This window comes from Poecilia reticulata, chromosome 21 (genome assembly GCF_904066995.2).
Source record: "Poecilia reticulata chromosome 21, P_reticulata-male-v2, whole genome shotgun sequence".
Classification (NCBI taxonomy): domain Eukaryota; kingdom Metazoa; phylum Chordata; class Actinopteri; order Cyprinodontiformes; family Poeciliidae; genus Poecilia; species Poecilia reticulata.
In genome coordinates, this window is record NC_088850.1 from 24,656,640 (window position 1) to 24,682,983 (window position 26,344).

Sequence of the window (26,344 nt, forward strand, 5' to 3'; positions counted from 1 at the left end):
GAGCTGGACATAAAAGGCAGCTCTCCTCATTAACATAACGATGCACACGGAAAAGTAAAACCAGGAGAGGCAATGACAAAAGGAGGGAAAAGACCAAACAAAATATTTACTTTTCCTGACAAAAACGCATGTTTAGAGGAAATGAAAAAGAAAATATATACATTACTTCACGGAAACTCATGTCTAAGGAAAAGGAAAAACTAAATATGCTTCTATTTCTTACGTCAGTTTTGGTCCTCCATAGATTATTAGAAAGCAGTATTTGGGAATAAAAACTTAGCCAGAGGATTAAATAATTAATATTGTAATTTAACTCTTTATCCCGTTAGAATAGATTTCTAGAACAATATCCAGTTTTGAAAATCTTTCTAAAAATGAAACAAGTTGCAACTGAAAAAATGTGTATTATCTGAAAATCTGTCACAAAATGCACATGAATTGATATTTATGTTTAATTTTCTTTTGTAGAAAGTCATTACAGGAGAAACTTTATTCATCTAAAATTGATACACAAAGAATACAAAAATATGAAAACTCATCTTAATTTTTTGTGGGAGTGGAATAGAAAGGCATTTGGTTCTTATTGTCGTTAAAGATTTCATCATAATTTTTAAACAAATGTTTTCTTCTCAGGCTATAGAGAAAGAAAATGGAAGTCAGAGTTCCTTGTGAATTTCTTGTAATTTTTTTTTGGTCCATCAAGTCAGACATTCATCATTTACTTTAAAAGTGACATTTAATTCCATTTGTCATTTTATTTCTCAAAATGTATCATCAGGCCTTTTTCTCTTCTAACAAAGAGAAAAAGGCCTGATGCTACATTAGCTCCACTTTATATCAAACTTCCTTTACGCCACATAAAAGACGTGTTTTTCCAAGAAACAAATCAAAATGTAATGATGTCTCTTAACCACAGGGAGAATTGCCTTTACGATTGTTAAAATCAATGTTTTTGATGAGTATTTTTTTGTCATCCTGGAAATATAATGTTCACAGAACAAGTTGTCACAAAAGAAAAAAGAAATCAGCTTTCAAGTGTAATGTATTGAAATTGAGCATGTGCAATTACATCACATTTTACTCTGTATTCAACTAGCAAAACATGTTTGAACAGCTAAATATCTCTAACAATGACGTTGGAAAGCAAAAATACTGCACATTTACAATCCATTTCTTGTTGTTGTACTTTTTAACAGACCAAGTGCCAAAAGAGTGAACAGTCCCACCATTTTGGATATCAAAGTTGCGACACAATGGCCTTCTGTCCCAATTCTCTACATTTTAAACACTTATGATTGAGGACACACTTCATAGAGGGGCGTGTGGCCACTGTCAGCATTGGTATAGTTCAAGCACAGCAGCAGGTTGACCTGAACAGAAGGAGGCCCTAAACAACAAAAAGAAATAAATAGATCTACTCATTTAGTCATTAGCATAACTTGCAAATAAATCTAATTCTACTTCTTTTGAGTTGAATTTCAAAATGAATGCACAAAGGTACTTTGTCATTTATGATTTGTAAATAGAAATAAAAATCTGTAGGTCTGCACTGTAAAAAAAACACTTAGTTTTGAACAATCAACAACGTCTTTATGGACTTTTCTTGATCAGATCACTGTGATTAATATCTGTGTTTTTTCATCTATTTATATGAAAAATGTTCTATCATTCCATCTAAACATCACTTAAATCATGGAAAAGCTACATCCTATAACATAGAACAGAAATAAGTGAGGTAAGAGCTTCTCCATTCTTAGGAAGCCTTTATTTGCTCTGAAGTTCTGCTCTTTGGAGGGATGATCTCAACCTGGAAAGGGATAAAGAATTGGAGCACAGATTGTGTGTCTTTTAATTCCAAGCAATATTCCTGAGCAATCTTTTCTGCCGACCAGGTCCGAGGCTGGTGCTGGTGGCTGCCGAGAGCCTTGAGAGCCTCAGCCAGGCTCAGCTTCCCTTTCGGAACATCTGTGAGGTGCGGCAGGCCCAACGCGCCTCCTGGGAAACCGACTCTGAGGGGCCGCCGGGCTGCAGACCCTCTTCCTGAAAACTGTGGGGAAATGACACAGCAGGGCTGCTGTAAACAATTATTTTAGTATTCAAGTAATCTATTGATTATTCTGACGATTAATCAAGCAATCAAATAAAAGATTTGATCAAATAAAATATTGATAACTACTGCCATAAAGTATTAATCAACATTGGCCCAAATTTACATTTGCATTCCTAACAACTGACTTTCCTGCAGTTTAAAAAATGTAATTGTAACAATAAGCTTAAATAAAGCTCAATTTTTAAGTAACCTGAACAAAATGTATGAAAAAATCTGAAATTATTTTAAAAATAATTTACTTGCATTAAAAAGTTTAATACATTAAAATATGATCTGTTCATTATTTCAAATGAATACATTAAAGTCCTGACTATAATTTTTAGCTAGTGCATAATTTTGATGTAGAAAAAAAAGTTTTTATTGTTTTACAAATACCATAAAAATGTGGTGCGTTTGGCACTGAGATCAGATCTGAACACAACTTTTTTATTCCTGCTGCCAGGTTTCTGCATCCAAAGGCCAAACAGATTCATTAGCAATGCAGACATTAGTCAACTTGGATCGATCATCTCTACAACAATTTGCCAAAAATTATTCTTTCAATTTACCTCTGTGCTTTAACTAGGCCATTTTATTACAAGCACACAATGACTTCTGAAGGCTATTTGTTACACTGGATTTTAATTAGGGGTGTCAGGGTAAAGTGGGCTTCATAACCATCCGATTACTTTGTTTAATAAACAGACCTGCTCTAGTTTGTGTTGGTTTATCAACTAGAACACCAATAAAATACATTCCACTCAGTCCTGGTCTAACTTTACGCTTCATAAAAACACGTGAGAATAAAATGAAGTCTAATCTGCTTGCAAGGAAAATGCAGAATAGCTCCTCGCATGATTTTTGGAAGGAAATAAAGATTATGAATAATTATCAGATAAGTCTGCCAACCGATATTGATAATGCTAGTGGGGCAGAAGAAGTTACTCAGCTGTGGAAGAAGCACTATTATGATTTATTCAACTGTGTTAAAAGCTCCCCGTTAAAGATGGGCAACGTTGCACATGATGAAGACGTGAAAGTGTCATGAGACATATGATGGAGTCATGATCCAAAAGAATAATAAGGCTTGTAGTATGGATGAGATCTCTGCAGAGCACTTAAAACTCTCAAGCAAAAAACTTTTTCCTTTGCTTGCCATGTGTTTTAATGGGTTTCTAGTTCATGGTATTTTACCTGATTCACTTTTAGCCGTTATATTAGTTCCAATTTTAAAAGATAAAGCTGGCAAAATAAATAATAGGGATAATTATCGACCCATAGCTCTAGCCAGTGTTTTATCCAAGGTTCTGGAGAAGATTATACTGAATCAGATTGAGCATTTTCTTCTTACTTCTGAAAACCAATTTGGTTTTAAATCGCTGCATGGCACTGACATGTGTATATTTGCTTTGAAAGAGATTTTAGACTTGTATAATAGACATAACTCCACAATTTTTATGTGCTTCATTGATGCCTCAAAGGCTTTTGATCGGGTTAATCATGACAAGTTATTTCATAAGCTACAAAACAGAGGGGTCCCTGGATCTATTGTCAGAATTTTATCCTTTTGGTACACGCATCAACTGATGTATGTAAGATGTGACACAGCTAATTGTGTGTCAGCCCCCTTTAAAATAAGTAATGGGGTTAAACAGGGAAGTATTTTGTCTCCTCTTCTGTTTAATGTATATATGGATGATTTATCAAAGTGGCTGCAGCAATGTGGGACAGGATGTGTTGTAGACAACGGCGTCTAATGTATGCACAAGCCAACATGCTGTTAGCAAGTTTCGGATGTGTTCAGTTAAAGTGGCTCCATTCTGCACCCCACTGCTCACCTGTGGCGACAGTATAAACAAAGTACAGAAGCTCAAGGTGGCCTACAATGACGGAATGAGGATGCTGCTCAGGATGCCAGATGGACTAGTGCTAGTCAGATATTTATCGTGTTGGGGTCTCCACTTTTCATGCTGTGCTGTGATCTCTTATGTGCAGCTTCATGGGGAGGCTTTGTGTCTCTACAAACATTATCTTGTCACCAACAGTCTCAGAGTTCAGTTAGGTGTAAGTCCAGGATGTGGACTCACTGGTGATGTAGCCTTATGGCAACTCAGTGACTTGCTTTTGTGCTTGCTGTATTTAAAAATTTTATTACTGTTTTATTATTTTATTATTGTTTTTCTTTTTTAGATCTTCGCACTATGGACAAATTCTGCGTCTTTAATAAAGTTGATTGATTGATTGATAACTGAAGACAGAACGGAGACATTCTGAAGTCCTTCAGCAGAGACAGACAGAGACATTTAGGGGTCAGTCTGACCTCTGGAGTCGTTTTTCCGCCGACTGTTGGATCCGTGGACTCTACATACACAGACCTGAGATGCTCCAATAACGACTCGTTCTTATTCATCACCGACTCCGAGGCTACAACACAAAGAACAAACCAGTTACCATAGAAACCCGAGCCCACAGTGAGGATGACCAGCAGCTCAGCCTCTCACCCTCAGACCTAACGGCCGTCGCGGTGGTCGCGTGCCGCGGTGCTGACCTCGGCTTCTCTTTGGAGATTTCTCTCAGCGCGCGCTCCTCCACGTTATAGTTTCGGAACATCCGCGCGAGTCGAGCACCCATGATGGTTGTGTCCCAAAACCCTCCTTCTTCTTCTTCTTCTTCTCCTTCTTCTTCTCCTTCTTCTTCTGATTCCTACTCCGCTTCTTCTTCTCCTTTTCTATTATAGCGGATCGCAAGCAACTAAGGTGCATACCGCCACCTACTGTGTGTAGCAGCACTACTTTACATCTAGTAAATTTTATTTTTTAATTTTGTATTCTGAAAATAAATAAATAATGTTTTCCTTAATCTGTAAATATCCACCATGTTTCCTTCATTTCCCAATATTCCTTTAAGATTCCATTCTTGACCTGTCCTTCCAATCATTCTTCTGAATTTCTCCCTTTCATCAATATGTGTTCTACATTTTCTTTCCCTCCACATCCTTCACATTTATCTTTATTTTTCCTCCCTATTAAATATAAAATGTCATTTAAAAAGGTATAGCCTATACTCTTAATCTGATTATTGTTATTTCTTCCCTTCTGTTTCTCTCATTATTTCTAATTAATACTGACTTTTGTATTTTACATCATCTTCTTCCTTTCTTATCATCATTACACCCTTTCCCCATTTTCTATTTCTTTATTCTTAATAAGTGATTTCCCTAACCCTTTCCCAAAAGGAATTGCAATATTCCGTCTGCCTGGAATATTGCTACCTCTAAAGCCCTTTTTGCTGATTTATCTGCCTTTTACACTTTCCTCTGCTGGTATCCAACAGAACCAAATATCAATACCACCCCTATGTAATCTAAAGAAACTGTGCTAAATACTAAATATTTTCTATTATTTCATTATTATCTCCCTGAATACTTTCGACAATTGCTTTGTCTTTCTATGTTATATCCAGAAATCTTAAAATCTGTATGCACAGTGGGGAAAAAAGTATTTAGTCAGCCACCAATTGTGCAAGTTCTCCCATTTAAAAAGATGAGAGGCCTGTAATTTTCATCATAGATGTACCTCAACTATGAGAAACAAAAGGAGAAAAAAAAATCCAGTAAATCACATTTTCTGATTTTTAAAGAATTTATTGGCAATAAATGGTGGAAAATAAGTATTTGGTCAGCTACAAACAAGCAAGATTTCAGGCTCTCACAGCCGTGTAACTTGTTCTGTAAGAGGCTCCTCTGTCCTCCACTTGTTACCTGTATTAATGGCACCTATTTGAACTCGTTATCAGTATAAAACACACCTGGTCACAACCTCAAACAGTCACACTCTAAACTCCACCATGGCCAAAACTAGAGAGCTGTCAAAGGACACCCGAAACAAAATGATAAACCTGCACCTAGCTGGGAATACTGAATCTGCAATAGGTAAACAGCTTGGTGTAAAGAAATCAACTGTGGGATCAATTATTAGAAAATGGAACAAGACCACTGATAATCTCCCTCGATCTGGGGCTCCACCAAGATCACACCCCGTGGGGTCAAAATGATCACAAGAACGGTGAGCAAAAATCCAGAACCACACGGGGGAACCTAGTGAATGACCTGCAGAGAGCTGGGACCAAAGTAACAAAGGCTACCATCAGTAACACACTACGCCGCCAGGGACTCAAACCTGCAGCGCCAGACGTTCCCCCTGCTTAAGCCAGGACATGTCAAGGCCCGTCTCAGGTTTGCTAGAGAGCATTTGGATGATCCAGAAGATGACTGGGAGAATATCATATGGTCAGATGAAACCAAAGTAGAACTTTTTGGTCAGAACTCTACTCGTCGTGTTTGGAGGAGAATGAATGCTGAGTTGCATCCAAAGAACACCATGCCTACTGTGAAGCATGGGGGTGGCAGCATCATGCTTTAGGGCTGTTTTTCTGCCAAGGGACCAGGACGACTGATCCGTGTAAAGGAAAGAATGAATGGGACCATGTATCGTCACATTTTGAGTGAAAACCTCCTTCCATCAACAAGGGCATTGAAGGTGAAACGTGGCTGGGTCTTTCAGCAGGACGATGATCCCAAACACATCACCCAGGTAACGAAGGAGTGGCTTCGTAAGAAGCATTTCAAGGTCCTGGAGTGGCCTAGCCAGTCTCCAGATGTCAACCCCATAGAAAATCTGTGGAGGGAGTTGAAAGTCCGTGTTGTCCAGCGACAGCCCCAGAACATCACAGCTCTAGAGAAGATCTGCATGGAGGAATGGGCCAAAATACCAGCAACAGTGTGTGAGAACCTTGTGAAGACTTGCAGAAAACGTTTGATCTCTGTCATTGCCAACAAAGGGTATATAACAAAGTATTGAGATTAACTTTTGTTATTGACCAAATACTTATTTTCCACCATTTATTGCTAATAAATTCTTTAAAAATCAGAAAATGTGATTTTCTGGATTTTTTTTCTCCTTTTGTCTCTCATAGTTGAGGTACATCTATGATGAAAATTACAGGCCTCTCATCTTTTTAAGTGGGAGAACTTGCACAATTGGTGGCTGATTAAATACTTTTTTTGCTCCACTGTATGTCCGAATGTAAACCTTTACATTCTTTTGCAATGTGTCCCATTCTGTGGCAAGTAAAACATCTGAGGGGTTTAGGGATGTACTCTCTAACTCTATAGTTCATGTATCCTAGCTGGATATTTTCTGGCATAAAATATTCAAATTGTAGAATCACTGTGTCTTTAAGTTGCCTGTCTCTTTTACTTTTAATCCTGGTGGCATCTTTTCTCTCCTTTGATTTCTTTTTTTACATCCTCCATTGTCATTTCAAGTAGAACTCCTGAAATTACTCTAAATCTTGCTAAAGATCCTGGAATATATGTTTCAATTCTTTCCCCCATCAAATGTTTCATTTTGATTATCTTCTGTTGTGGTCACTGACAGCATGATTTAGCACTCTTCTGTTATTTATGATTTTAGCCGTTTTAATTCTTCCTCTATTTGCTTTGGTCAACTTTATCGGGTTAATAGATCCCCCATCTCGCTTGAATTCCACCATGACTTTAAATTCCACTCCTATGGCAAAGTCATCATGAACTCGCCCGTTCGTTTGTTTTTGTCTTTTTGCTCATTTCTGCTCTTGCCTCACGTTCTTCCGACCAATTTCTTCTCCTTTCTTGTTTCTTCCTAAGTGCTCTTTTCATTCTTGATGATCTTGATATCATCCATTCCATCTCATTTCTGCTTAGGGTTGCCACCTTTCAGAAATCAAAATAAGGTTCGCCCACCACGGCGCGGTCTTACTCTCATGGGGTGGGACGTCCGCTGTAGTGATAGATAATATTTTATGGTAGTGTTTTCTGTCTTTAAAAAAGGATCCATAGAGCAATCATTCATGCATAGAGGTCGGCTAGAATACCCTAAAACTATACTCCAATCAGAGTAGTATACTTTAAATATGTTTAATTAATCAAGTGTAAAAAGTATTTGGTAAACCACTGAGTAACTGATCTTAACACCTGATTTAATATTCAAAATGTGTTCACTGTGACGATCTGTTTTCTGTGTAGTTATTTTTGAGGTTTTTCCTGTTTAATTAGTTCTGTTTTCCTTGTTGTTTGCTCCCAGCTGTGTCTTGTTCCCTGATTATCTGATCTCTGTCCTTTGTCGGATCCTTGTTGTTTGTTGTCAGATGTGAGTTGTCAGTTTGTCTGGTCTGTCTGGAATGACGGGCAGTCTGTTCAGTTAGCTAATCAGTCGGCCACAGTAGAACTGTGAAGTCCTTCAGATCTCGGTTACAGTCATTTAAGCCAGTGTTAGCTTTAGCCTTTAGCCTTAGCTCCCTGTGCTGCCTACTCGTCCGGACTGTTGAGCTGTTTATCTGTCATTCAATCTTCATCATCATCTTCATCCTGGGTCCTCTCTGCCTTCTCCCTCACCTCACTAAACCACAAATCATAACATCCTCAGACAACTAAAAGTATAAAAGTTATGTGAACAATCTGGTATTTTACAGAGTATTATCAAAATGTTTACATAAATAAGGAGTTAGGTATGGAGGCTGGTTCTGGACCAGATTTACCACAGGGGCCAGGATAGTTGGTATTTTTCTATGACAACACTTGAAAAAGAATCAAACCAAAAAAAAACAAAACAAAAAAAAACAGCAATATTTCATCATTTGATATAAGTGAGCCAAAGAGCCAGTTGTGTCTCCAGAGATTCAGGTTACAGATCCCTGGCAGATGGAAAATGTGATCCTATAGAACAGCTAAGAGTGCAGCACTATAATTTGTAATTCATTGTTAAAGTAAAATTGTTAAGGTAAAAAAAAATCACCACTGAGTATCAACAAAAGACATTTATTTAGTATAATTTCTTTGGTACGCCATTGGGCCCCCATCTAGATCCGCCCCTGGGCTGCAGGTCTGTGTCTGGGGCATAAATGATCTCTGAACAATGAATTCATAAAATACATCAACATTTCAAAATAAAACATACAGAAAGCCCTAACAAACTTTCTAAAATAGGAAATATTTATGTCTTTAATCTATTTGTATGATTTGTTCTTTAAATGATCATTTGTATTATTTTGGCTGGTATTATTATACATTAAATAAGCAAATAATCAAACCAATATATTCTACTAAAAGCACAATAAGAAACTTAATCAGAGTAAAATGTCATCATATCAGGGTCTGCTGTGTTCCTCTTCTGTCTGGTATCGCACTGCGCCAGGATGGACACTTTTTTTTAAATTGCTTGTGTTCATTCTCACTAACGTTATTCAGGCTGGGATTTGGGTTTTCCCTCACATCTGCATCTTTACCAGAGGTTTTACTCCTAAGGATGGTGGAGAATCAGCTTGAGGATCTTTTCTTCTAGAAACATTTTAATCCATCAAAACATATGACCATTTATACCCATTCTTTTAATTTTGATTAATAACCTTTCACTCCACATCATATCATATGCTCTCTCAATATAAAAAAATATTGCCACAACACTCTTTATTAACTTGAACCTTTCTAATTTCATGCTCTAAACATAAAACTGGATCCATTGTACCTCTCCCTCTCCTGATTAGTCCATTATTTTCCATATAATAGAGTAATCTTTATCATTCTCTCCATAATTTGACATAAGTTGGATATTAACGCTATCGGCCGATAATTTTCTGGTTTTGATTCATCTATCCGTGGTTTTTGTTATATTACTGTTGTTACTGTCATAACTTTGACATGACAACTTTGTTGTCATAATTTTGACAACAGTCATGTTATGGTTATAACATAACAAATTTGATCTTACCTGGAGCTGATAACTTATATTTTTAAGTGCCCTTCTGTTATTGTAAATGACATTCAATGGATCATTTGCTGTAATAAATCCTTGTTCTCTAAAATAGTTTTTTCTTTTCCTTTTTCACTAATATTTATTCCATCCAACCATTTTCTGGACACCCTTGTCCCTTCGTGGGGTCAGGAGCGTTGCTGGTGTCTATCTCCAGCTAACGTTCTGGGCGAGAGGCGGGGTCACCCTGGACAGGTCACCAGTCTGTCGCAGGGCAACACAGACACACAGGACAAACAACCGTGCACACACACACACACACACACACACCCACACACACACACACACACACACACACACGCACACACACACACACACACACACACACACACACACACACACACACACACACACACCCCTAGGGAGAATTTAGACAGACCAATTAACCTGACAGTCGTGTTTCTGGACTGTGGGAGGAAACCGGAGAACCCAGAGAAAACCCACCATGGAGATTCCATGCAGAAAGTTAACATTTCTGCTGACTTCCCCCAAACATCTGTGGCTAAAGTCAGGCCTGGTGCTGACGCCCAAATGTATCTTTACTTGATAAAAAGAAAGCAACAAATGTTAAAAGCTTACTAGTTTTATTAAAAAGAGAATTACAAGACATTCCTAGAAGAAATAATGATATTCAATGATATTCAGAAGGTGGAACTCAAGAAGAAAATGTATAATTAAAATTTGAGTGGAATTTGAATGTACTACATCCATACAAACTGGATTCCAAAAAAGTTGGGACACTAAAATTGTGAATAAAAACTGAAAGCAATGATGTGGAGATGGCAAATGTCGATATTTTATCCGTAATAGAACATAGATGGCAGATCAAAAGTTTAATCTGAGTAAATGTAACATTTTAAAGGAAAAATATGTTGATTAAAATTTCACAGTGTCTATAAATCCCCAAAAAGTTGGGACAAGTAGCAATAAGTGGCTGGAAAAAGAAAATTGAACATATAACAAAGAGCTGGAAGACCAATTAACACTAATTAGGTCAATTGACAACATGATTGGGTATAAAAAGCTTCTTAGAGTGTCAATGTCTCTATGAAGCTGAGATGGTAAGAGGATCACCAATTCCACCATTGTTGTGCAGAAAGATAGTGCAGCAATACCAGAATGGTGGAACCCAGCGTAAAATAGCAAAGACTTTTAAGTTATCATCATCAACCGAGCAGAACATCATCAACAGATTCAGAGAATCTGGAACAATCGCTGTGCGTAAGGGTCAAGGCCGTAAAACTCTACTGATGCTCGTGATCTCCGGGCCCTGAAACGTCACTGCACCTCAAACAGGAACGTCACTGTCGAGGAAATAACAGCCTGGGCTCAGGAATACTTCCAGAAAGCATCCTCAGTGAACACAATCCATCTGCCGCTGCCAGCTGAAACTCTACAGTACAAAGAGGAAGCCATTTCTAAGCTCCACCAGCTCAGCCGTTTGCACTGGACCAGGTGTCATTTAAAATGGAAAGACGCAAAATGGACGACTGTTCTGTGGTCAGATGAGTCACGATTTGAAGTTCCTTATTGACCCCTGGGACGCCATGTCATCCGGACCAGAGAGGACAAGGAAAACCCAAGTTGTTATCAACGCTCCATTCAGAAGCTGCATCACTGATGGTCTGGGGTTGCGTGAGAGCTGGTGTCCTGGGCAGCTTGCATGTCTGGAAAGGACCATTAATGCAGAGAACTATGTTCAGGTTCTAGAACAATATGCTCCCATCTAGACGTCATCGTCTCTTTCAGGGAAGACCCTGCATGTTTCAACAAGATGATGCCAGACCACATTCTGCAGCAATCACAGCATCATGGCTACGTAGGAGAAGGATCCGGGTGCTGAAATGTCCAGCCTGCAGTCCAGATCTTTCACCTATAGAGAACATTTGGCGCATCACAAAGAGGAAGGTGCCACAAAGAAGGCCAAAGACGATTGAACAGTTAGAGGGCTGTATTAGACATGAATGGAGAGCATTCCTATTTCTAAACCTGAGAATCTGGTCTCCTCTGTCCCCAGACGTCTGAGTGTGGCAAGAAGGAGGGGAGATGCCACACAGTGGTAAAAATGGCCTTGTCCCAACTTTTTTGGGATTTGTTGACGTCATGAAATTTTGAATCAACATATTTTTCCCTTAAAATGATATATTCTCTCAGTTTAAACTTTTGATCTGCAATCTATGTTCTATTACGAATAAAATATTGACATTTGCCATCTCCACATCATTGCATTCGGTTTTTATTCACAATTTTGGAACTTTTTTGGAACCCTATTTGTACATTTAGTGCTCTTTGTCCTTTTATGTCATTTTGGTTGCTTTCCTGGACAATTACAAATTAACGTTTTAAAAATCTTTTTTTAACTTTTCTAAACAGTGGCCTTAATGTTTTGCTATCAAATCTGGTACAAAGAGAAATGTGTTTTCAGTTCACCCTGAACAGACAGGACATCCTGTCATGTGGAGGGGTTCAGGGTGTCAGCACTGTGTGTGAGAACACGATGAGTAAAGGTACAGCAGGATGAAGCAGTCGATCAAAACAATGGTGTAAAAGCACCTCTGGGTGTGTAGGCTCCGCCCCCTCTGAAATCGAGTAAGCAGAACAGCCAGCAGTAGGAAGAAGGTAGTGGTGTTCATAAGCAAGAAAAGTCTAATGTAAGAGGGGTTACCAGAGACCCCCTCACTCCTTGCTGTGGCCACAATGTGAACCTCCTTAAACCTGCGGCCCCCCTTCCTGTTCCTGTGACCAGCTGGATAATCCACAAAGGCCCTTGAGTCTGCATCCCCTTCCTCTGGACTGTCCTCATATGTACGCTTTGATATCCTCTGTCTCTCATTCTTTTCGCTGACCTCAATTTGTGCAAAAATGTCAGGCAGATTCTCAGACAGCTTCTCTCCAAAGTTTAACCTCTTTCCCCCCTTACCCTTGTTCTGTTTCTTGGACATAGCAAACATCTTCTTAATGACCTCCTCTGTCTTCTTCTTGTCAGAGAATTGGAGGAGGCGCTCAGCAGTCCTACGGAAGCTGGCAGTGTTGAGGACTCTTCCCAGGATGTGTCTTTCCATCTGCTGGAAGACAGGCTTGACATGCTGGAGATTGTCCTCCATCACATTGGCATATTCTTCAACTTCCACAGGGAAGCTGTCTACAACAGCTGCTGCTCTCTCAAACACAATCTTTTTGTGGTCCAGCAGCACTATGGCGAACACATTCTTGCTGGTGACCTCCCCTGTCAGAAGGTAGATGGTGTAGGTATGGTCTTTGGTGGATAGGTAAATATCCACCTGCTGATCATGCTCACGTAAGCTGAAGCTCTGTACATCTAAGCCTGGTCCAAAGAAAATATAGGCCACCCTTGTGTGCGGGTACCTCAGTGGCATTGTTACATTCACATAATTGGAGCCATTATATGGATACCCTCGAGGGTAACTCCAGTAACCCACCATCCCTTTGTTACTGGAGTTTGTGTCATCCATCCAAAACATCTTATAGTTCTCCTTCCCATGTGTTACAAATGCTCCATGAACACCATCTACTTTCGTACTCTGAAATGGCAGCTCTGTGTTATGAAAGAAGGCACTCATGGCCCTGGTTGGGCTCCCTGGGTCCAGGTGGATGTGGTCAACCATGAGCAGGAGCTGTGGGTGAAGAAGCAGCAAGTTCCTCTGGAAGTTCCTGATTTTCAGTTCTGGGTTATAAGCCGAATGTCCTTCGCCACGAATGAAGACCATCCCCTCTCTCTTTATAGCAGCGTCCACTCTGCCCTGGGCATCGGCTGCAAGGCCCACCTTGTACTTTAACCACTTAGAGTCACAGGCTTCTGTTACTTGTCCAGCCCAAGGTTTAAAGCAGCCCCCAGATAGGGTTGAGCCAAACAATGCCACATTGTTTAACAAAGTGTACTTGGGTCCATACAGTGCCTCCGTGATGAACGGGACACCGTTGGGTGCAAAGGTGAAAGAGTTCTGATCTGGGTGCTCGTGACCAGCGTTGAAGTTCCTCCAGCCTTTGATCCACTCTTGGTACTTGTTATTGTGAACGATGTCAAAGATGGCACGTCCCCCTAGTTTCCCAGACTTGAAGGACAGAAAGGAGCTGTTGGTGCCAGAAGGCAAAGCACCGCCATACGTCACCACACCCCAGTCCTCAAAGTAGTGGAGCTGAGATGTTCCAAAATCTGCTGGGGGTTTGGGGATCAGGCCAGGGTCATACCTGCATCACAAAGACAAAGCAATAATCAGATGGGGAAAAGATTGTAAACCATACCAAAAAGACAACTTTAACCACTTTTAAAGTTTGAGTTGTTTGTAACTTGACATAAAACTGATCAGCGATAGTGATCAGCTTTATGTCAACTTAACCTCTTATGTTGCCAGTGGCGGAGCCAGACTTTTAAAGTTGGGGGGGCCAAGGGGGGGCCAGGACTACCTCTGGGGGGGGGGGGCAAATTTTAAATGCGTGCACACACACACACACACACACACACACACACACACACACATATATATATATAGACTTATATATATATATATATATGTGTGCGTGCACACACACACACACACACACACACACACACACACACACACACACACACACACACACACACATATATATATATAGATGACAGACTTTACTCAAAGAGTTCATCACAGAGGAAACTAAAATCAATCAATAAAAACATCCTTTCTGAATATCATCTCATGGACACTGAACTAAATGCGTCTTTCTGACCGGGAGCTGACAGCGTGTTGAAGAGTTATGGACACCTTGGTTAGGAAGCTCATTGCAAACCTTTAGTTGAAACGGCGCCTTTAACTCCAGTACAGAACAGAGAAAACTAAATAGAATCCGACGTAGAGCTGTCCATTTACAGTCTAAACAGAGGAGCTGGCAGTTCACTTTGAGGAAATACATTAAGGTACAGAAGTTAATTAGATCCATGTGCAGTGTACTGCACAACCAATGTGGATGCGGCTCCGCCGCTGCGAAGAATTAGACGTAACTCGCCCAGCAGTTTTAACAAATGGAGATGAAGATGTTACCCTCCGCACCCAGAAGGAGAGCGATGCTCAGAAGCAGCGCGGCAGACGAAACATCTGTCTGTTTTGGAGAAGCGAAACCATGCAAAAATAAATAAATAAATAAAATAAAATAAATCCTGGCAAAAACACACGCCCGAACTGCGGTTAAAAAAAAAAAAAGGAAAAATCTCTGAGTTCAATTGTTCGGTTTGGTTCAGGCAGATCCAACTGTCGATAAACTAGCGCAGGTTTCTCTGCAGATGCGACCAGGAAGAATTTGAGAAGCTGAGCGTTCAGACCCCAGCAGGTGAAGAGATGTAATTTAAGTGGAGTCACTTAATTTCATTTGTTATAAGTTATTGGAGCCACAGTCAGTGGTTTGTGTCACTACGGGGAAAAAGTTAAATGGATTTATCTGCTTTATGTGTGATGGGATCTGGATTCAATTGGGTGAATATTAACTAAACCGCATAAAAATGCGGCTAAATAGGTATGTTGATATGTTTTGACAGGTAATTTGACAGGTAAAAGTAGTTCTGGTTGGACCAGAATTATTTGCCTGATGGTGGTTCGGGCTTCTCATGAGTTTACATTTAATGAGTTTGCAGCACACAGAGAAAACTAAAGTGAATGTGTGATCAAGTTGTGTTGATCTACTTAGTGTAGTTTAAGTAGAGGAGTAGCAGCTGATTGTTGAGAGAGGAAAGAAATTAAAGTGCAGATTCGTTAGACGGAAACAAGCGCAGTGCGCTGGGCGATAAATGCTCCAGTTAATCACACATGAGATGACAAACGCCAAATATACAATATATAGTTACACTGCTTACGTTAATGGTGTTTTAAAAGCAAAACCAGTAAAAACTTAACCTAGTTAATATGTCAGATTCCCTCCTCACCTCGTCTTGATAAGAACAGAGAGCAGTTCGCTGGTTTCTGTCCAGACTGTGATCAGCTGACCACTTGGTGCTCAGACAGTTTAAGCTTTACGCACAGAGAACATCGTGGAGCTCATTATTAATCAGACTAAGAACAATATCTGTCAGAGAATCATCTCTGATCTGGACGCTTTAACGGACCAGAGGCTCTGGAGCGTCCAGCAGCTGATCCACTTCTGCTGGTTTTTCTCCCGCAGAGGGATCAGGAACCGATCAGAGTTCTGTCGTCTTCTAATCACGTCATTTTGTGAAATGTTACCTGATTTCAAAAACGTTCTAGCAGAGAAATAATAAATGTTTCGTTTGATGACTACAAATTGGAAATAAAATGATTTTTTCTTTGACGGGCAACTAAAAACCTCTAGCGCCACCTCTGCTCCAAACTAGAACATTGTCGGCCCTCTTCGGTTTTTTTTCTTTTTGCAGAGGATCAGTAAATAACTTATTGGTGTTTTACCATCACCACCAGGTATGAAGGGCTTTAGCCTTTGAGTTGCACCACAGCGCAGCATAACTGAAACATCCAGGAGAAGAATATCAGCTTGTTTATATGGAGGCTGGTATAAATCTATTTATTTATGTCACATGGACTTATATAAAGTTTTATACATTTTCTTTTGATATATTTATTATTGTTTTCCTTCTTTACATATTAGGTTGGCTTAGAATGATTCCAAATAATGTACAGGAATGACCTGGTGCTGTTACATGTCAATCGTCTGGGGGGGGGCCACTAGGGGGGCCAATCAGATGACAGGGGGGCCACTGGCTCCCCCGGTCCCCCTCTGGCTCCGCCCCTGCCTGCTGCTAGCATGTGTTTTTCAAAATGAAAATTAGCGCTTTCTTTGAGAATTACCTCGAAGCAGCAAACAGAAAAGTGCTAAACTGCAACACCCAAATCTAACCAAAAAGTCCCAACTTAACAGAACTGAGTGAACTCTTGCTTATTGTGTCCTAAACCAAGTTTTAAGAATTATTATGCACGACTAACACATGAGAAGGGATTACAGAGAAATATAAAAAAATGTGTTTTGAGTATCTGAACACAGCAACTCAGAACATAATCCCTGTGCAGAGTCTCCATGTTTAAAGCATTGATGCCCTGATCCGCTGCACATCTAATATGCAGTTAATTTTAGCTTCCAGCAGGATCCTTTGTGGGAAGCTCCGGTGCCCACAACTCTCCGGTTTGCTTGACCAGAAGGTGGTGCCAGGCAAATCCCTCTCTGCAGCCTCTGCATGCTGTGACCTGAACCTCTGAAGGACACCTCCAGTCTCCAGCCTGGACCTGACTCTAACGCTGACCTCTGGGCCTTCAGCTTCCTTCAGCCGCAGAACTTGTTAGTGGCTTATAATTTACACACTTGGGATTAATGACAGATATGTATGGAAAACTTTGGAATTTTTTCCTTATTCTCAGATTTAGATAAAAACCTGAATCTACCTTTTTATTAAAAAAAAAAAAAGAGATTCTACACTAAAATCTAGTTTTCTGTAGTTTCAAATCATTGATCAATTTGATATTTGAGATTTTAGGCACTCATGAATTCCAAAACAACAAAACAATTCCATCATTTTACTTCTGGGTTTTCTGGAAACCTTGAAAGGGTTTCAGTAAAATAGCCAAACAAATTTCTGTTTGAGTTAAAATTCAGTTGATGAAATATCTCAACAACTTTTGGTTTTAGATTCACTTTGGCTTCAAGTCATTTTTACAGCATCATAAAATGTTAATGATATTTTCTAGGCAAAGATTGAAAAAATCATGTATTGCTTGTGCAGTTGGAACTCAAAGCTGCATTTTACACAGTGGATCGCACTGTTTTCAGCACTGCATGTTTGAGAAATATGATAACAATCATATTTCTCAATGACAAAGTTTGTTGTGTAAAGTTGTAACATAGCCACTATTTTTTTTTCTGAATAAATACATTGAAGAGTAAATGTATCATCTGTTTTGTAGAACAGTTGCTGTTATTCCATTGTTAAAATTATTCAGAATTTCCACTGTTTAAAACTGATTTTGGGCAGTTATCATGCTGGTTTTAGGTTTGGTTGAAATTAGTGAATAAAAAGGGGCGTGTGCATCGGCGGAGAGGGAGACACACACCGTCAGATCTGTGCAGCGGGAGACTTGACTTGATTGAATGTTTAAAACAAGTAAAAAAAATCAGCGAAAAGACATAAAACATCAATCAAAGTTCACCCCAGCGTCGCAGATCGTGCGTTTTAGAAACTGGATCGGAGCTTGCAGACAGGAAACGCCGCCCACTGCGAGGGGAAAGAAAGAGGCTCCCATTGAGATCTGGACTTTACTTTTCTTTGTGGGGATCTTTTTGTAGTACCAGTCTTTTTTCTCTTTTTTTGGGGGGTGGGGTTGACATTAATTGGAATAAATGGAGAAATATTTCCAGGACTTTGCTTTTTTTTTGAGGATATGGAACTCTTTTACAGACATTCTCATTAAAAAGGACATTGAATTTTTGGACATTTAATTATTTGGGGTTGTTTTACTGACATAAACTGGGTGATTTAAATCTAACCTAATATTATTTTTGAGACATTGTTGGTTACTGATCTATTTGTCAGAATAACTTTTTTGTTTGTGGTTTTTGTAACAAATCATTGTTGCTAAAAGTCAACAAATGTATTTATTTATTTTCTTATCAAATTAAATGGTGTAACATACACTCGAATCTTCACTCGAAGATAATGCCATCTTCAAGTGAAGATGGCATTATTTGCAGATAATTTATTCATTTTCAAAAAATCTTTTAAAACAAATTACCGTATTTTCCAGACTATAGAGCTCACCATACTATAAGCAGCACCTTCAAATTTTTTGGAAACAAACAAAAAACTGGAAAACCGCACCGGACTATAAGCCGCTGGTATCTCTGCTGCTCTCGGTTTTCCATAAGGACACAGCAGAGGGCAGTAGAGGGCGGCGTCCTAATAAATCTGCTGGATATATTAAGGACGCAGCCCTCCATCTTCAAGGCTGGTTTCGTTCAGACCAAGCTTACGTGCAGCGGCTCTATTTCCCTCCTGTAGTGCCAGATCGACAGCCCTCAACTTAAAAGCTGCAACATGAGTTTGAAAACATTTCTCTGTCGTGCCTGCTGCTAGCATGTCGTTGTTCTAAATGAAAATTAGCACTTTCTTCTTTGATTTACAATTTTGACTTCTAATGATTCACTTCCTGCTAAAGAGCCCCCTGGTGGTTGAAGAAAAGCCGCACTGGGCTATAAGCAGAATGGTTCAAAGCTTAGAAAAAAAGTAGCAGCTTATAGTCCGGAAAATACGGTAGGTGAAACTGGATCATTTCCACAGCCCCCCTGACGATCCATTCACGGTACACACCGTATTTGTACTTAATGGTGAAAGGAAAGATTCCACTTCTCCAAAGATGACAAAATGGTACACTTAAGTCCATCTGTTTGCTGATGCCTCATGAGGAGCTGGAAATGATTTAGTTGGAATGCTTTTATGCATTTTGGAATAAATGTGTATAGGCATTTATTCCAAACAGTAGTGCTCAGTTTCTAAAGCATGGGCATTATCTGTACTTGAAAGAGGAAAAGCATAGACATGCAAGGCACACTACCAGTAAACCCTAAAACAAAATTCAGCAGCTTACCAAATGAACTCCGTGTGCAGAGTGCACCATCGCTGGCCTTTTCCAGCCTGGCCCGGCCCTTCTGTAATCCTGTTTTGATTAATCAGATCTGCCAGCCAATTCCCACTGCCATTACGCAACACATAGCGATCCAAGAAGACCAGCTGGCTCTCTGGCCCGTAGAACCAGTTGTAGTTGGAATCTGCGATGGCCACAGTCCGCTGAAATCCTGATGGGAGGATAAAACGGAGACAGAACTTCAGGCACAACAAAAAGGCAAAATGAAAAAAAATCAATTTAAAAATCTCTTTAAACACAGTGATCTACAAAGGGCTCCTTAGAAAATACTGTCTGGTCACAAATGAGTTTGTTCACCCTATTCTGTACTTATTTATGTCATTTATGTCAGAAATACCATGGTTTCTGGTGCTGACAGGATTCTTTGAAACCAGTTATAATAACTACAGCATGTACTCAGAGTGAATCATTTGTCTGGGAAACAAGTAGGTCATGAAGTAGTTTGTGGACGAGGATTGAGACAGCGATCAGATATAAAGTGAAATAATGTGTTTAATGTAATTTCTCAAGGAACAAAATGCTAGAACAGGAGAGCAACAAGGACTGAACACAAACTCAGGTAGATGCAACCATGACAAAAAGACAATGACCAGGATCCAGGAGGAAAACAAAGAACAGGTGAGGTTAAATAACACAGGGGATAATCAGGAAAACGACAGACATCCTGAAACAATAAGGGGCTAGCACAAGGACTACATTAACTAATAAATACAAAAACCCACATCCTCACACAGCATGAACGCAATAAGCAACAGAGAAAGTAGAAGAAATACGCATTTTACCAGAAATCTATTTCTCCACAGTATTGTTTTTATGTCATGCGTCCGTTTAAGAGCTAAGTACTTCACTTTACTGCAGCCTTTCAATTGCAGTTACTAGGGGAATTCCTGGGCTTCATATTTTCAGAATTGCTGAGACATGCCAGACTCTGCCTACCTTCTCCATATCGCCTGACTTCTTTGTGCCTGATAAAATAATGTTTTCCTGCTAGCTGAGCATTATTGGTGATTTGTAATGTCATATTTATTATAATTTTTATGCGCTAAGTTGACTGTAATGCAGTAAACCTCTGTTTGGTGGGTACTGTGAGTTAAAATGACTGTTTGCTAGTCATAATAGGAAAGTTAATCATGTTAAGTGAAATATTTAATTTTCATCAAGGGCTGCTCATTATTTTATAGAGTTATATCTTTGTTATAAAGAATAATAAACTTTGTTTTAAAATGAAGTCCATTACAGTTGCTAGGGGAATTCCTGGGAAATTCCCAGGCTTGAGAATTTCAGACCTGCTGCAGAGTTCAAAAATGCCTGATAATATGTTTTCCTGCTAGTGCATTATTATGAACAGAAGTCAGCAAGAGAAACATTGATGAGGTGCATGTTTGCTTGTGGAGGAAGAGCGTGAGACTGCTGGGTCATCTGTGGACGACAGTAATCCCAGTCAGATTACTGCTGGGATGACCCAGTCAGATCTTTTTCATCTATTTTTTGTATGAACCAGAAACACACACACAATAAAGCTCTACATGATTTTTTTTTTGCTGGTAAGGTCCCTGAAAATTTTGTTTAATAAATTCTATTCTTTGGTTACATTAACATGTCATAATGTAACATGTCAAGTTGCCTTTAAACTCAACATGAGTGCTAAACACGCAATGGAGACGTTGATGCTGTGCAGATGTGTGTTAGAAAACTATGGAACTAAAACGGTCTCATAATTCACAAATGTACAGAACAAGATTCACACTTGCATTTTTGATGAAAACACAAATATCTCTTGATTTACAAGCTGCTTCTGGCCTTGAGTTGTGTTGCATTTGTGTGTGAACTTTGAGACTCCCTGACATCTCCATCCACAAATGTCTTTTTTTAAATAAATTGTCTATCTGATTGGATGATCACCAACCAATCAGATAGCTTCTTTGTTTCAGCCAATCATATGAGCGGACCCCCACTTTGGGGTAACCTATGTTTCAGCCAATCACATTAACCCATTCCAACAGCGCTGTAGCCATGTCGAAGCACAGACAGTTTAGACCTCAGCCTGGCTTCTGGCAGCAACAAAAGAGTGGTAATATCTGTCTTAACACATCTAGCTGTTTATCCCCATGTTATGATTATTAATTTTAAGAGATGTTATTGTGCAAGTTAGCGATATAAGTGAGTAAGCTCTTCTACCAAGTACTTCTGTGAGCTAATAGCATCTCATCCTGCGCATTAGACAATTATATCTCCAAAGAACACTATAATTTGAGTAGCTTTTTGTACTTACGTGAATAGTTGACTCCACTGAACTTTTTTCTTTTGAGTAAAACTATTGCAACTCTAGAGAATATTGATTTTGCATTTAAAGAAATTGTTTATGCAAATTTGAGCATAATTACTCAACATTTAACATGTCACTGTTTACATCCTTATTTATTTTCTACTAATAAACGTGGTTATTTTATTTGAAAAGTCACAGAAAGTGACTGTTTATGTATACATATTAAAGTAAAAGCTTGTTTACTCTGAAAGAGTGTGACTTGCAAGTGGAAAAGCACCTTCAGGGTTCATTCACGCCGTATGTCTATTATACCTGGTTTAGCCGCTTTAAGCAAACCCCAGTTCGTTTGCCTAGAAAGTTCAGTTTGTTTGAGGATGTGTGAATGCAAAATCAAACTCTGATCCGGACCAAACCGTGTCCACCTAAAAAGCTAGGTCTCAGTTTGGTTGAAGTGAACTCTTGTGCAGTTCAAATGCAAATGTGAATCAGACCAGGAGCAGACTAGAGACCCCTGCACAAAGCAGTCCACCAGCTCTTTGTGCTCACCGTCTCTGACTGCATAGAATTTCTGCAGATGACAGAACGTTTACACAAAGTCTAACACATGCAGAGTGAAAAGGAATTGAGAGAGTACAGGTCCCTGTGGTGCTCCTGTGATACTGACAACCTCATTAGATGTTCTAGTCTTTAAGGAATGGCTTAGGTCAAATGATATCTATATGCTAAAATGGCTCAACCAAAGCCCAGACATAAATCCAATTCAGAATCTTTGGCAAGAGAGCTTCTTCAACCAATCACAATGAACTGTTTTGTAAAGAGGATTGAGCAAAATGTCAATGTGTCCATGTGAATGCTGGTGGAGAAATGCCACAAATGAGTTGTTGTTACAGCACTAAAAGAGATACATCCACATATTTCTGTTACCAAATATATATAAATACATATATAAAACTATACCCTACATTTTGTTGGTTTGTTACATGAAATTTTCACTGACATTGTAGAAGCATGAAAACTTTTCTTTTGTTACAAATTAAATTCTAAAATTATTTAAGATTTTCACCCAGTTACCTGGTAGGATGGTCCTGTAGAGGAAGGCAAAGTGCTTCAGTAGCCAAGGATGGCTGAAGTGGCCGATGGCAAAGTGGCGCTGAACCAGAAACATGTACTGGAATAGGGAACGGGTGGTGTAGGTCCCATAGGCCACACCCTCATAAAGTGAACCATCTGTCACTTCCTGCAGAAGGACCATAGACTTCTCCATGATGGACAGAACTTGCTTTGTCCACAGGTAGGCTTCCTGAAGGTAACCTAGAACGCATTACAACAGGATGTCTGAGTTTCAACAGTAGTTATAGTGACAGTTCTTCAATCAGATCAGATTGTTATTGACTATTAAACAACTAGCATTCAGCGAAGCTAGTTGGTTAGGAGTGGTTACTCCTAACCACAGTTCTGTTTCAGCTGTGAGGGTGAAACAGAGCTACTCTGACAACTCTGTCGTTTTTCTAGGTTTCAGAGATATTTATTGTTGGGGGGCAGAGGGGCTGCTAGGATTAGGTCCCTGGCTGGGCCATTCTCTCTCCACTGCATGCTACTCATGTTACATTTTCTGCCAGCTGTAACTGTGCAACTTTAACTACCTAGAGTTTGTTCCAAAATTAAGTTAGTCTTTCATAAATTTCCAGTCTAATAATCACATTTGTTTTAACCTTCAGGCTCTTTCTCAACTTTCATATCTTATTGAATCAATCTATAGATAAACTCCAAAATAAAAATTTAAACCTTTTCCTGGACATCATCTGTGGAAAATATTTCCTAACATCCACATGGGGCCACAAACAGCTTTAAACAGAAACCCAAAACCTGTAATTTGATCTAGTTTTTCATTGAACCATAGCCAAAGAAACTAATCTGTGTTATAACTGGTTGTACTACTTGTGAGTTTTACTTTTTTCAACCAAGTCTGAAGTTTATAGGTATTCACTTTTACTGTATATAATTGGTTTATTTATGGTATTATTTTTTTCTTCATAAAATACAAAGTCTGGACCTCCGGTTTGAACGTCACCGTGATGGCCACGCTGTGAACGGGCTCCCGAGAGAACCTAAGAAATTGAAAACCCAACCCCACTTAAACGACGAAAACATAGAGGTGGAAAAGAACAGGGGTGAGCAAAATACTTCAGAACCGATGCTTTGTAGCGCCATTAAACGGTTGTTGAAAGTCGAGAAAATATGGCTAGCACTTCAGCTAATGCTAACCGCTATTCATCTCGAACCTCTGCTTTGAAAAACTACCGCAGGACTTTTTGACTTGAACTAAGCAACCAAGAGTGGTACTATGGCTGAATGGGAGACGGTATTGCAGGAATTAAGAGGCTTCTGACAGGAAAATAATGCGCATTTGGGGGAAATCAAAGAAGAAATTCGAAAAATGAACACCAGACTAGATGAGGCTGAGGACCGGGTTGAAAAAGCGGAGGAGAGGATTTTAACCACGGAGGACGCCGTCACTGAAATAATAAAGCTACAGATAAAGCTGGAGGATAAACTAATGGACCTAGAAAGCCGCACACGAAGAGAGAACATACGCATTTATGGCGAACCCCAGGCGGCAGAACGGGACTCGGCATCAATGGGTGACTTTGTGGAGAAGTTGCTCAGTGAGGGTTTGGCGCTGTCCCAAGACGAGCTCGACATGCACATCGAACGGGCTCATCGCTCTCTAGGCCCTCCGCCCCCAAGCGACGCTCCCCGCGATCTATTATTGTAAAATTCCTCAGTTCAAATTTGATTCTTCTAGTGGGAAAGGCGATGGACGAAATATTGGTAAGAGGATGAGACGCCTCATGGGCGATTTAGGATTAGTTGATGTATGGCGAGAACATCACGCAACTAAGAGAGAATACACCCACTTCTCACACCCACATAACTTATATTCTAGGTTAGATTACATTCTTACGTTTAAGAATGACTTGTTTAAAATTAAAACCTGTACAATTTCTGATCATAATCCAGTTTATGCTGATATTCGTCTGAACAGGAAAAATAGATCTACAGTATGGAGGATGAACACAAATATTTTAAACTACCCAAACATTAAAGAGAATTTAAAAAAAGAGAGAATTATTTAGCTCAAAATGATCATTTGGAGGTGTCACCAGGAATACTATGGGATGCAATGAAGGCAGTGATTAGAGGGAAAATAATTAGTATATCTTCCCACTTAAAAAAAGAAAACATGCAAAAACGTAAACACCTGGAAGACAAATAGTTAAAATTGCAACATCAACATTCCGTGACTTTGAACGACAGCATTAAATCTGACATGGTCACATTTAAAAAAGAATTAGATGACCTAAACATGATTGAAGTACAGAAAAAAATCAGTTTTAACAAGCAGCAGGACTGTGATGTAGGGGGGAAATCACTAAAACTTCTTTCATATAAACACAGCAAGCAGAGAGGAGTAGACACAAAATAAGAAATCCTTTAAATGGTCAAATAGAAACCGAAAATTCAACAATGTTTTCAGAATTATTACAGAAAACTTTACTGCCAAACCCATGTAGATAATAATCAAGATGTCAATACCTTTCTGTCTAAACTAGAGCTACCAACAGTGACGGAGGAACAAAATAAATTGTTAGTATCCACAATAACCAAAGAAGAAATTCACTCGGCAATTAAGAGACTAAAAGGGGTAAAAATGGCAGATGGATTTGGCCCAGAATGGTATAAAATAATCAGGATCATTTGATTCCCACCTTGCAGAAAACATTTAATTGGGCAATGGAGGAAAAAATTGTACCCCCCTCATGGAAGGAAGCAATAATCTCTATAATTAAGAAAGAAGGAAAAGACAACCTAGATTGTAGCAACTATCGCCCAATCAGTGTATTAAATATTGATTATAAGTTGTTCACTTCCATCATCTCTAAGAGACTTGAAACTATCCTACCAGGGCTAATACATAATGATCAAACAGGTTTTATTAAACATCGACAAACTCAAGATAACATTAGGAAAGTTTTACATATAATGAATCAGGTTCATACAGAAAATAGAGACTTGTAAAAATGTGAACGTAATCAGTATAATTATATAATTGTATTGTAACGTGCTTTCTCAATAAAAATGTTAATATAAAAAAAAATACAAAGTTTGATGCATTTTATTTATTGTATTAGTACGTCGGACCACATTTTCAAATCCAGTAGTCAGACTACAGTTGCTTATCAAAATCTCTTTGCATTACTATTTTCTTTTGTAAAATCATTTAATTTCCTCTTGGGGAGTCGTTTCTATGTGACAGTATCAGCAGCGACAGAAATGTAAACAATGGAGGGACGAGGAAGATGCGCATTTTGTTTCGGTCGCCAAGTCCGATTATTATATTTGGGCTTGTTTTTTTTTTTGTTTTTTTTCTAAAGTCGCTTGCAAATTTTATGTATGAATGGATGCACTTTTGGGCTCGTTTTTAAACACG

At 39.1% G+C, this 26,344-nt stretch overlaps 1 protein-coding gene across 5 annotated transcripts in view; it reads right to left on the reverse strand.

Moving 5' to 3' along the window:
• Positions 1-1,813: 1,813 nt before the first annotated feature.
• dse (dermatan sulfate epimerase) overlaps positions 1,814-26,344 on the reverse strand; it is a 65,126-nt gene continuing 40,595 nt past the window's right edge. For 4 of the 5 annotated variants that reach the window (XM_008398588.3, XM_081602115.1, XM_008398589.3 and 1 more), the window contains 3 exons: positions 22,924-23,163; positions 19,530-19,737; positions 8,930-14,145 (listed from right to left, as the gene is read on the reverse strand). In XM_008398588.3, the coding sequence (XP_008396810.1) occupies positions 12,411-14,145; positions 19,530-19,737; positions 22,924-23,163 (2,183 nt within the window). In that variant the 3' untranslated portion in view covers positions 8,930-12,410. Of the gene's footprint in view, positions 2,048-8,929; positions 14,146-19,529; positions 19,738-22,923; positions 23,164-26,344 lie in introns of those variants that run through there. The other variant, XM_081602117.1, reaches the window with a different exon arrangement.